The sequence below is a fragment of the Dendrobates tinctorius genome, unplaced genomic scaffold (genome assembly GCF_039654945.1).
Source record: "Dendrobates tinctorius isolate UK_male_01 unplaced genomic scaffold, ASM3965494v1 ptg000120l, whole genome shotgun sequence".
NCBI lineage: Eukaryota > Metazoa > Chordata > Amphibia > Anura > Dendrobatidae > Dendrobates > Dendrobates tinctorius.
Window position 1 is genome coordinate 24428262 of NW_027361788.1, and position 13211 is coordinate 24441472.

Genomic DNA, 13211 nt, shown 5'->3' on the forward strand with positions numbered 1-13211 from the left:
GAGAGTAGGAGGTCTTGGGAGGATCGAAGATTACGTGAGGGAAGATATTGGGAGATTAGTTCAGAGATATAGGGAGGGGATAGGTTGTGAATGGCTTTGTAGGTCAGTGTTAGTAGTTTGACCAGGATTCGTTGGTGAATTGGGAGCCAATGGAGGGATTTGCAGAGGGGGGAGACAGGGGAGTAGCGAGGAGAGAGGTGGATTAGCCGGGCAGCAGAGTTGAGGACAGACTGGAGTGGTGCAAGAGAGTTAGCAGGGAGGCCACAGAGGAGAGTTGCAGTAGTCAAGGCGGGAGATAATGAGGGCATGTACAAGAGTTTTAGTAGATTGAGGGCTGAGGAAGAGACGAATTCTGGAAATTATTATTACTTTTGTCAGATTCAAGTTTTTTCTGTGACCATTGTGGGTTTTTCTGTCATTAAATCAGGGGTACCAACAATTTTGACCACGTGTGTGTATATATGCTTCTTTGAAGTCAATGGCTGAAAAACGCTGAAAGAATTACCATGCTGCCAACTATGCAGGTCACAAATTAAGCAGCGTGTGCATGACACTTCAGGATTCTCATTCTCTTTGCTGGCATCAAGAGTTCCTTCAGGTTCTGTGACAAATCTACGGCAGAAAAATGCAATGTCTGTACATAGCCTTAGGCTATGTTCACACGTGGCGGTTTTTTCGCGTTTTCGTGGCAGTTTTAACCGCGAAAAATAAGCATCCCATGCATTCATATGGGATTCCGCAATGCTGTGCTAATGTTGCGGTTTTTACCGCGGCGGAATCGCTTTGTGGTAAAAAACGCAGCATGCTCATTAATTTAGCGGAATCGCGGCGATCCCGCACCCATAGGAATGCATTGTTCTGCTTACTTTCCGCATGTGGCTGTGCACACCATGCGAAAAGTAAGCAGAACATTTGCGGATGGTACCCATGGTCCGGAGGAGAGGAGACTGTCCTCCGGGCTTTGGGTACCATATCCCTTTAAAAAATAGAATTTAAAATAAATATTGTTTTTCTCACCTTCCGATTGTCCTGCGCAGCCTTCCCGCCTCTCTCCACGCTCCCGGTCCCAGTAATCCTTTGCAAGCGATGACGCACGATCCCGCGAGAACGGACGTCATCGCGGTAATTCTCGCAAAGGATTACTGGGACCAACAGAGTGAGCTGACAGGTTACACCTCCTCCAATTATGCTTTATAGAAAGGGGAGAAGGAGTGGGAAAACAAGCAGAGAGAGACACACAGAATGAACAAGTTTGCATTCACAGCTACACTACTCAGTACTGCTGTATAATTTTTTAAAGGGAACCTGTCACCAGTTTTGGCCGATATGAATTAAGGCCACCACCTTTCAGGACTGTTATACAGCATTCTATAATGCTGTATATCTTCCCCCCAACCCGACCTGTAAGAGAACAAAAATAACTTTTTTATTATACTAGCCTGTGGGGAGGTCCGGTCCGAGGGGTGTCTCAGGACTTGGTCCGGCGCCTCCCATCTTCTTACGATCGCTGTCCTCCTGCTTGCTTCATGTGGATGATGCGTCCCTTCGTCATCCATACAATATTTTCTGCATCGCGCTTCTGCACAGATGTAATTATCTGCCCTGTTGAGGACAGAGCAAGGTACTTCCGTGCGCATGCGCCAGGAAAGGTCAGAGAGACCCAGCACCTGCGCACTGCAGTACTTTGCTCTACCCTCAACAGGTCAGAGAAGTACGTCTGCGGAAGAGCGCAATGCCGAGGAGATTGCATGGATGACGAAGGGACGCGTCATTCACATGAAGCAAGCAGGAGGACGGTGATTGTAAGAAGATGGGAGGCACCAGACCAAGTCCTAAGACACCCCTCAGACCGGACCTCCCCACAGGTGAGTATAATGAGAATTTTTTTCTTCTCTTAGGCCTCTTTCACACATCAGTTTTTTGCCTTCAGGCGCGATCCGGCTTTTTTTGGAAAAAACGGATCCGGCAAAATGCAATGCCGGATCCGTTTTTTCCCCATTGACTTGCATTAGCGCCGGATCGCGCCGGATGGCATTGCGTTTCATCCGTTTTTTGCCGGATCCGGCAACTTGTCTCATTCCGGCGTCTTGAAAAAACGTCTACTGTAACGTTTTTTGTCTCCGGCGAAAAAGCCGGAAGCGCCGGATCCGGCGCTTCCAGCTTTTTGCTACAATGAAAGTCTATGGGCGCCGGAATGCGCCGGATCCAGAAAAAGACGGATCCAGCAACCGGATCCGGTTTTTTTAAGTCTGCGCATGCTCAGATCCAATTGGCCAGCCGCCAGGAACAGAGACGGATCCAGCAAAAAAACGGATCCGTTTCTACAGTTCTCCAAAATTTATGCCGGATCCGTTTTTTCTAAAAAAAAAGCCGGATCCTGCCTGACGGCAAAAAACTGATGTGTGAAAGTAGCCTTACAGGTCGGGTTGGGGAAGATATACAGCATTATGGAATACTGTGTATAAGCCCTGAAAAATGGTGGCCTTACTTCCACATTGGCCAAAACTGGTGACCGGAAGGATAGTCAAGCTAGATCTATAAGACCTGTGGAGGCTGCTGTACTCATTCTGAAAAATCATGTCAGAATGGATGTATACTGTAATTAGTTTTGGAAGAAATGGAGAACAGAGAGACTGGATTCAAGCACTGCCAAGGAGAATCGGACATTGGACGTGCGTTAAATAGTTGTTTTTTTTTAAATCATATTAATTATTTTGTAGTTGGTTCAAAATTTTGAGCCTGAGGGAGGAGCTGAAGCAGGTCCGAAATGCGTTCTATGAATAAAAACTCCTATTTAACGCACATCCAATCTCTGACCCTCTTCGATTGCGTCCTGGATCTAACCGCTGTGTTCTACATTTCTTTCAATCCTCTCCCACCTCATTGTGGGTCAGCTGCCGGAGCAGCAGCCTCGCTTTTGTTCTATCCTCACGTTCAACTGAGTTGTGCTGGGACACAAGCCATCCAGGTGAGCTTTAATCTCCAGTTGCCTTCTCACTTGTTATTGCCGTAATGGAGCACCTCTTTCCCCTCTCATTTGTATAATTTTGGAAAGTTAAACTCCATCTCCATCTTCCTAATGTGGCTGACAGCTCCTCTGTGTCTTTTCTCTCTGCTGCTGAGTCTCTGCCCACCTAGCCTAATTGATAGCTCCGAGTCCTCAGGGCCCCTCCTCCCTGCTAATGCTGAGATTTCCTCATGCTGCTCGGTGCAAGCTGCAGCTGTCAGGCAGAGTGTGCAGAGTCTGAATACACTTAGACTCATGAGATCGCTGTCTCTTCAGCTAGATGCCTAAAACGTTCATCTTAAAGGGTTATTCCCAGAATTAAGTTTGCTGTGGGGAGCCTGAGAATGGTTTTCTGCAGAACGCTGTCTCATGCATTGGATTTGGATCTTTTTTAGCAGGATACAAATCTCCAATCTCTATAAATATATAATGCGAAAGTATCCAGGACGCCATTTAAAGAAAATGGTAATGAAGCATCCAGGACGCCATTTAAAGAAAATGGTAATGAAGCCTAGACATGTAGTAGACTGCATATATCTCTTCATGGTCAGGATCGACCATCCCATAAAGTGAAAGATAGACTTTAAATTCCACTGCCCCAACAACAAGTCAAACATGATATAAATAACCCTACAGACGACACCTCACATAGTAGAGCCTCCCGAAATAGTCTGCGCAGGTCACACAACTGCAAGTGTAAGGCGAGCCTTCTAATTCTAGGCCTTTGAAGCAAGACTGATGAACTGGTTAACATTAGTCTTTGCTGCCTTACTGTAAAGCAAATAGTTTAAGCTCGGCTCTCACCTGGTAAATACATGTGTTCCCCAAGAAATATCAATTGTAAACCAGCTTTTTTTTTTTTTTTTTTTTTTTTTTTTTTATGGGGTTGTCCACCTTTTGTAGACTTTTTTATTATACTTAAATGGCAGGTATATAATTTTTGCATTTGCGTTTTATTAAAAAATTTAGCACAGTTCGGCCCTAAATAGGCTGTTCTTTCCCATGCATATACGGTATTTATATTTTTATTATAAATCATATGCTCACTGATGGATATTCTGTTTCCTCATTTTGCAGCCTGGTGTAAAAATTTTTATAAAACGAAATTGCAAAAATAATTTTTCGCCCAAAATACATGTATTTAAATAAATTAAAAAAAGTGTCCAGAGATGAAAGCACTATTAGAACATATATCCAATCCTCCGCTAGCTGCTTGATGTGACTTTCCATTTCTTCTCCTTGTCAGGTAAAGTCTTTGGCCGAGTCAATAGACGACGCTCTAAGCTGCCGATCTATGCACTGCACCGATCCACGAGCTGAAAAGGGAAGTTTAGAAAAAAGTGAAAGCAAAGAGCAACATGGAGACAGCACCGCTACGTCCTTCAGTGACGTCACACTTTACATGGATGAGGGAGTGCCGGTGTCTCCCCTTTCCCTTGATAGACCTCCAAGTTCCGATCAGGACACTCCACAAGGAACTAGTTCCCGGCAGGAATACTGGGCCACTTCCTCCTCGCGGGAAGACAGTCGGGAGAACGGTAGCAGGCGGAGCACACCCTGCATGGAGTGCCGAGACTTTCGCATGAGAGGGGCTCACCTTCCTTTACTCACTATCGAGCCCCCTAGTGACAGTTCCGTGGACCTGAGCGATAGGTCAGATCGAGGGTCCTTAAATAGGCAGGTTGTGTATGAACAAGAGAACTGCAGCCCTCATGGGACTCTTAAACAAGCACCTCACAAAGGACCTGCTCGCTCCCCTCACCCGCATCGCCATTACCACCCCGATCCTCCGCCTACCCCATCGGACTCTGGTGGTGGAAATAATGGGACACAGGTGGGAGTTGGAGGTAGCATGGGAGGGGTCCGGCACCTCCATCACGGTAAACAGGAACTTGGGGAGAACTCTGACGGGGATAACGAAAGTCTAAATAGTACCACCAACTCTAACGAAACCATCAACTGCAGCTCAGGCTCCTCTTCCCGGGATAGTCTACGGGAACCTCCAAACACGCTCTGTAAGCAGACGTACCAGAGGGAAACCAGGCACAGCTGGGACTCGCCTGCGTTCAACAACGATGTGGTCCAGAGAAGACAGTACCGTATTGGCCTCAACCTCTTCAACAAGTAGGTGCTAGAAAGGATGTACAGGGACTCTGTCACCAACGAAATCACCCTACACGAGGGTCATCACACAATGCTTCACTACCAATCTGTAATTGCTCATTTGCATTTCCCCCGTTATAACCTGCAAATAGGAGGTTCCCCACCTCCCGGTGGGGTCCTGTTCCTGTCCTTGACATTGTGCAAGAGCCCTCTGTATAGATTAATATGCAAAATGCGGGTTATTTGCAGGCTGTAAATGCAATTAAGTAGAAATCTAAAAATTACAGATTCGGAACTGGGATCTATTCTAATGAAAACCCCCCAACACCACAAAAATCAGTATCTAATTTTCACCGGATGACCTCTTTATCACCTTTTCCTATTACTGAATGATCTGTTGGGTTCGATTGATGAGACCTATGACGATTGGCAGGCTGGGAAATGTTTTATCCCCCTTAAAAAATTGGATGCCGCTTTGTTCGTTCTTCTGGAAAAAGCTGAGCCCAGCTCTCTGCAGCCCTGTAGGGAATGAACGGAGTGACGGCTGAGCACGCACTCTCCATCCTAAGTGCAGATCCCAGCGGTCAAACTCCACAGATCAATAATAAGAGGTGATCACTTAGTCTTACCGGATGACCCTTTAAAGATATTTACTAACAATTGTGGTGTTGGGGTTTGGAGGATTTGAAGGGTTTTCAGGGCTTTTAAAAAGTAAGGAAAAGTTTCTGTGTATGTCTGACTGCTCTAGATTATGCCACACTAGCCCACAGGGGATTATTTTTGCTCTGTGCTGCCATATTTTTATGCTGCCAAGGTTTGCCATGTGTGAGATTACCGGTGTGACGGTCACATTTTCACACACATGGTCTTTATGTACAGCTGCCTGCATGCTCTTTTACAGATCTCTGCTCCCTTACTTCCTGAACATTTCACTTTTATTGCTGCCCAGCATGTGAAACACAATTCCTCCAGAGATGGGAAGGGTGCCGAGAGCAGTGGAGATAAGACGTGCGGCTGCTTTTAGACAAAAGTGAAGTACCAATGGCTACCTCAGCATGATAATCTGAATATGATATATCTAAAGCAATGGGAAATAAAAGCCGCCATGTTTTTAAATCCATAGTGAATGTATAAATGGAGGAATGGATTATCTGTGCTGCTCCTCTGCTCCACAAATAATGGCTGTGTGCTGCCATCTACTGGTTGTATGGAGTGATTTCTCTTACAAAGCATCAGACCTTTGATTTTGCTTGCAAAGGGGGCACAACCTGTGCTTTGGAGACTGAATCTTTGTTAAATTTTCCTTTTAATTAAAATGGGTTTTGGCGAAAACAATAATAGACAGGTCGTGTTTTGCAGCTGCCATGCCATCTGGATATTCTACACTGTAACTAGTGATATAAGATCCAGAAAAGTGGCGTTTTCCTTTTACAGCTTGTTTCCACCACAGGCCTGCAGCAATCTCTGTTCATGGAGGGCGCGTTTCAGGTTCACTGACCGCATGCCGCATCCCCGACATCAGGGAATATCAGGATTATTGGACTGCTAAAATGCTAAGTTTCCTCAGCATGTGATTATGTAACATCAGCTTGAATGGACCGCGGGATTCGCCTCATGGTGACATAATTGCCCTAATTTAATGTCGAACTTGCGACTTTTTTTTGCTACTTTTTGACATTTCTTTTTGCCTGTTTTTCAATTGAGGCTTATTTTTCTTTTAATTTGCACCTCTTTTAAAGTCTATTTTAAGTGTTCGCTTGCGCTTTCTTATAGTTATCATTATGGACAAGGTTAAAGCTCACAGACGTTTTCAGACGATCCATAATTTGTAACTTTTAGAAAAGTCACAAAATTTTTGCTCAAATGTGCCCTAGTCCCCTCCACCGGAGTGATTTTATGTACATCTGTAGTTTTTGCGCAAATCTTGTGATGTTGTAATGGACAATACGACTTATTGATTTGAAGAGTTGCATAAAAAGGATAATAAAAAAAATGAAGAGCAAACGTTTATATGGCGCAGGAACGTTGTAAATACATGTATACAGAGCGGGGCATGTAGAATAGGTGGTGGTATGTATAATAGGGTTGTCAGATCGGTGGATGTGTAATGCAGGGTTGTAGGATCAGTGAATACGTAATGCAGGGTTGTTGGATCGGTGGATGCGTAATGCAAAGTTGTCGGACTAATGGATGAGCAATGCCGGGTTGTCGATTCTTGGATGGGCAATGCTGGATTGTCGGTTCTTTACCTGGGCAATGGCGGGTTGTCGGTTCTTTGAATGGGCAATGAATGGTGGGTTGTCGGTTCTTTGGATGAGCAATGGCCGGTTGTCTGTTCTTTGGATGGGCAATGCCGGGTTGTCGGTTCTTTGGATGGGCAATGCCGGGTTGTCGGTTCTTTGGATGGGCAGTGAATGGTGGGTGGTCGGTTCTTTGGATGAGCAATGGCGGGTTGTCTGTTCTTTGGATGGGCAATGCCGGGTTGTCTGTTCTTTGGATGGGCAATGCCGGGTTGTCTGTTCTTTGGATGGGCAATGCCGGGTTGTCTGTTCTTTGGATGGGCAATGCCGGGTTGTCTGTTCTTTGGATGGGCAATGCCGGGTTGTCTGTTCTTTGGATGGGCAATGCCGGGTTGTCGGTTCTTTGGATGGGCAATGCCGGGTTGTCGGTTCTTTGGATGGGCAATGCCGGGTTGTCGGTTCTTTGGATGGGCAATGCCAAATTGGCGGAAGTCCTTATTATTTCCGCCAATAGATGACTACATTAGATCTCTGGATTTGTGTCTCTGTATGTTGAAGTGTCTGATAATTGATGTTTTTTACATGCAGTCTTAGCACAGCCATAATGGGCTCTGTCGGTAACAGAAGTGATAAAGCATGCCCGGATCGTGCATGTGTGTCATATATCAGTCTGTGCATGTGGCTAATGGTAGTCTGTCATCACTAACCCCGGTGTGGCCTGTAACCACAGATCTGCCTCTTTTATAGGACTTGTGTTTTTGATCTTTTACTAGGTTAGTCACTGACAATTATAAGCCGCAGAAGAGATACGTAGCCTCCTAACAACTTGCTCACCCATGAGCTACGTCAGATGTAAGGCAATCTCCTGGGATATGTGTCTCAAGTTGAGATTCTTGTAATTCAGAAAAGTCATTTCCCTACTGTTGCTGCTTTTCTGTATAGAGCCATTAATTAATGGAAGATTTAGGTCTGGTTACCTTATAACCTGACTCCAGAGATCATCTTTTTCCTTTTATTTTGGTAGTAGGGGGAACCTGATAAGGCTCACTGCTTTTAGACTATGATATTTGTATTGTAGCTATCTTTGGCCCATGGTGGGGAAAGGTCGCTTGCTCAAATGACCTCCGTACATCTGTTTTATGAATAAGATTAGTCACATGAGAAGTCATTGTACTTCTGTCATTATTACCCTGGATATGTACTTTTAGTGGGGAATCCCCTTTAAATCACTCTTACTGGAAAGATTACTCTCCTGCACCTGTCTCCTTCAAGAACCCATCTCTCTACAGCTGTTGTGAAACCACATTTTCGTGCTTGCCCCAACAGTCTGTATTTGGCAGGGCATGCTGGATGTTGTAGTTCTATTGTGAGCAGCAGGTTGACTTATTGACTTTGGACTTCACCATGTTTCTATTCTGGCCTTGTAACATAAGTCCTGGGTGCGTTGTGGTGTGTATGCCGGAGCCAGGTGTTTCATTTGCATGTGGCAGAAGGAAATTCATGAATAAACTGATATCGTCTTGAAGGAAATGAAGCGTGACGTGACATTTTGGTCACTTTAATTTCTGAAAACTTTGCATAAATCAATAGTACAAATAAATATAAGAAACTTATGAACCTATCTCATCACAGAAATCTGTTACCCCCCCCTTATGAGCCATTTTTTCCATCCACTCTGGGGGTAGGATAAACATCTAAAATGCATTTTGGTTAAAGCTGGATGGACTGCCAATACCGTGAGGCGTCAGGTCACATCTCCTAGGATACTCAATGGAGAGGGGTGGAGGAGGAATGAGGAGTAGAGTGAGAAAAAATTAAGTGGTGGCAGACAAGATGGGCCTACTGTGTTAAGGTTAATAAGTGATATAGTATATCTAAGCTGGATTCACAACCACGCTGCTCAGTATTGCTGAGCAGTGTAGCTGTGAATCCAGCCACACTGATCAGTACTTCTGCTTCAGAACATGTCCTAAACCAAGAAATAAGCAGGAATCCCTCATATCTGTACTGTGTATAAGAGACATTATAGCTAGTCTTTATCCACTAGCTCAGAGACAACTGAAATTTAGACAGCATGCACTTGCAGAGGGCTAATGTGGTTAAAAATGCAGGATGCATGTTATATAATTGATAGCTCGGACTAGTGACTGCATTGAGCCGAAGAGGCAGGTTCATGACCCAACCAGCTTCAGAGCTATGCTTCCAAACTATATTGCAAAAGAGCTTGTCAGTGCTGCGTTCCTTGCCGGAGAAACTGATCACTGCTGTTAGACTGCAGAGGTAACCGGTAGCTAGCAACCAGCAGTATTGTATAGAATTAACACTTTTTGCGAACAGAGAGGATTTTTAATAAGAATTATTTTGCAAAGTTGCTGGTTTTTACAAGCTGTTTGCAATTTTACTAATTATTGAGAATAACCACAAGCTACAGATTTCCTTATATGGACTTTCAAGGTGGAAATTTGTCTGCATCCAAATCCGCAGCAGAAATTGTCCTGGTGTGCTGATTCTACATAAGCAACATTGTCATTTTTTTTGCTATGATTTTTCATTATGGATTTTCCTTTTTGTAGTGTGTAGGATCAAATCCACATGTGATAATAAATATGTTGCGAAATTGTAGTGGAAATTTTGTACTCGGGAGGGGGGACATGACTCTATATTGTAAAATACAATCTGCAGACATCGTAAAAGCAGAGAATTAACATGTTATTTATTAATTGTAATTACCTTTCTTAATTTAGGATTCTTAGCTATCAACCCAGGTGTTTTTGGGTCACGTTCACAATACAGGAACGGAAAATAACAGCTTTATTAGTATGGTAATCCTACAATACCCATATAAATGTGTTTTGTATTATTGTTATGGGCCATGGGGAGATTGTATGATGCTGATTCATAGGGAGCGGATATGTCCCCGGTCGTAAATTTAAGAAGCTGTCATATAAATGGTGATGGATATTAGAAATATTGTGTGTAAATCATTTTGCTCATGGTTGTAAATAGTTCTCCACCTTGAAGATTAAAAAAGTTGAAAAACAGAGTTCCACATACATGCTTTCCTACGTCACCCGAGATCAGAAGATGGTACCCAAACTGTGACTCTCTTATATTTGGAAATTAGAGTTCATGGTATGCTGATTATATTATATTAGATAACCCTTTTACAAACCCTTTAAAAAAAAAAATTTTTAAGTTGAAGAGGGGTTAGGGTATGCTCACGCTTTTTTTTTTTTTTTTTTTTAGTTTTTTTTTTGCATTAAAGAGGAACTGTCACCAGATCAAAAGCGACCATTTTTGGATTTTATTCCTGCTGCTCTCCTGAGTTTTTTTTTTTTTTTTTAATATACGACATACAGTTTCTGAGATATGGGTCTTGCCTTTACTAAGGGGGCATACAGTGCTGTGCAAATTAATTGGAACAAAGCATTAAAATGGTAAGTTGGTTACCAGTCAGTGATTCAAACCAGTTTTAACTGCTTTGAACAGGTGTGAGCGCTTGTTCAAAGCAGTTAAAACTGGTTTGAATCACTGACTGGTAACCAACTTACGATTTTACTTAAAAAAAAAAAAAAAATGCTTTGTCCCAATTAATTTGCACAGCACTGCAGCTCACGGGATCCTCTGGGGCGTGTCTTTAGGCTACTCTGCATAATTGCTCTGGGAGCTCTAAATAAATAAAATGGCTCATATCTCAGGAACCGTACAGTGGATTTAAAAAATAAAAAAATAAGAACAAAAACTTGTTACTTCTGTCCCAGCAACTTGTCCTCTTTAATAAGCGCTAATACTTAAAATTTAAAAAAAAAAAAAAATTCCTACTCATTTCTCTGTGAAATCTACCTTTCTGTTTGTAATGCATGCACACCAGTTTATATCCCAGTTCATACCTTTTAGGATTTTTTCTGTTCATAGACGATTTTTTTTTTTTTCAAGCTTTTCTTTTCATGAAAAGGTTTTGAAAAACGTCTGGTATAAAGGAAAAAAGCAACAAACAAAAAAAAAATGACGTGCCTCTGCTTTGGAGTCGATCTTGATAGAATCTGCTCCATACTAGCAACTTTCCAAGCAAAAGGCTGCAAAAAGGGTTTCAGGATCAAACACTCTTCCTAAACCTTGTCATGAAAAAAGAAAACTACTCCAAATTCTTCCCAATGAGGAGTGTTTCCTGAAGCAGTTTCCACTTGAAAAACTTACTATGTTTGAACACCTCAAAAATCTGTGTGTAAACTTAGGCTAGCAAAGAGTCTGTACTCAAGAGGACCTTGTACATCTTTGTTTTACATGTACAGCCCTGTTTATTTCAAACTTTGTAATACTTATTTTACCCTGTGGGGGTGCTGTGGCAGAATTGAACACTTGCTACCAGGGTCAGTCATAGATTACAGCTCATCGCTGGAAGACACCTTGCGATCGATGTATTGGCTTGGGTGACTTTTCAAACTGGGTATAAGCACAGTTTTGTATTTCTTAGTTTCATGGGTAATATTTTATTAGATGTTTACCTGATTTATTATACTAAATCTGTTTTGTGTTTTTTTTTTTTTACCATAGAAAACCAGAAAAAGGGATCCAGTACTTGATCGAGAGGGGCTTCCTATCCGATACCCCTGTGGGGGTCGCACATTTCATCCTCGAGAGGAAAGGCCTGAGCCGTCAAATGATCGGAGAGTTCCTCGGAAACCGCCAGAAGCAGTTTAACCGGGATGTTTTAGAGTAAGGCACCATGGTTCCCAGGACTACCTGGGGGGGGGGGTTATTGTAGAGGAGGCAAAGTGCCGCTATCCTGTGTGCATGTTTGTTCGGTGTTTTCCGGGGTCTATCCATGTCTGCTAGAGCAGGATGTGCTGAGCTTTCTTGGATGCGAGCAGAAGGGGTGTCCTGGAATGAGAACACTTGACATCTTGTGCAAGCGGATACGGATGTGCTGGAGGTCTGCCATTTTATGAGAGAGCAGTATGCGACTTGCTAATGAGGATTGCCATCTTTTCTGTGAAAGAGCGTCATGTTTTACAGGGAAAAGATTTTATTGTACAAAACAAATCAAGTAGTAGGGTCAGAATCCCTTGAAGCGGATGAATTAAAGGGTTTTTTTTTTCCTATCTTAATAGATGGATATATTCAGATAGAGCTTGTAAAATCAAACACTTTTGCAATGTACTGCTTCTAAAAATTTGCAGCTGTTTTTAAGATAATAACACTTTTCTTTACAGCTCTTTGTCTTGGAGACCGACCACCACTAGGAGGTAACCGCACACTGCAGCATCAAAACAGCTCTTAGAAGCTGAATGGAAAACAGCTGGTTAAGCACTGCTCATGCTCTGCTGTCTAGCAGCAGTGGTCGGTCTCCAAGGCAACAAGCAATAAGCAAAAGAAAAGTGTTAATACCTCAAGAACGGCTGAGAATTTTAATAAGCAGTAAATTGCAAAAATGCTCATATTTACAAGCGCTATCCGATAATATCCATTTATGAAAGTGGGAAATAACCCCTCTAAGGGGCCAACATACATGTGTATATATAGATTCATGAGTGACATCGGTGTTGGGGAGCGATTTCCATTGCCTGACTAATATAATGGCGACTCTGCCGGGATTGAAAGAAAATCTATTTCGGACTCCCTGACTCTGCAGTGCTGCTATTCGAAATGCCATCAGCTTGTTAGCCTTAGTAATTTATGTCTGCCAGTAAGAAAAGGCTCGGCCCAGCGGCTCTGTCAGATTTCCTATTTATACCCCAAAATAGCTGACGCTAGTGATTGCAATCTGTACACAGCGCAGCAGAAGATGTTGGTGGTCTGTAAGCAACCGGAAATCAATAACTAAGTGGTGGCAACTACAGATGTAGCAGAGCTGAGTTATT

The 13211-nt window shown here is 43.1% G+C and overlaps 1 protein-coding gene across 14 annotated transcripts in view; it reads left to right on the forward strand.

Annotated features, from left to right (window-relative positions):
* IQSEC2 (IQ motif and Sec7 domain ArfGEF 2) overlaps positions 1 to 13211 on the forward strand; it is a 201730-nt gene that overhangs the window by 174986 nt on the left and 13533 nt on the right. For all 14 annotated transcript variants that reach the window (XM_073590952.1, XM_073590955.1, XM_073590941.1 and 11 more), the window contains 2 exons: positions 4254 to 5131; positions 11905 to 12066. In XM_073590952.1, the coding sequence (XP_073447053.1) occupies positions 4254 to 5131; positions 11905 to 12066 (1040 nt within the window). The remainder of the gene's footprint in view (positions 1 to 4253; positions 5132 to 11904; positions 12067 to 13211) is intronic.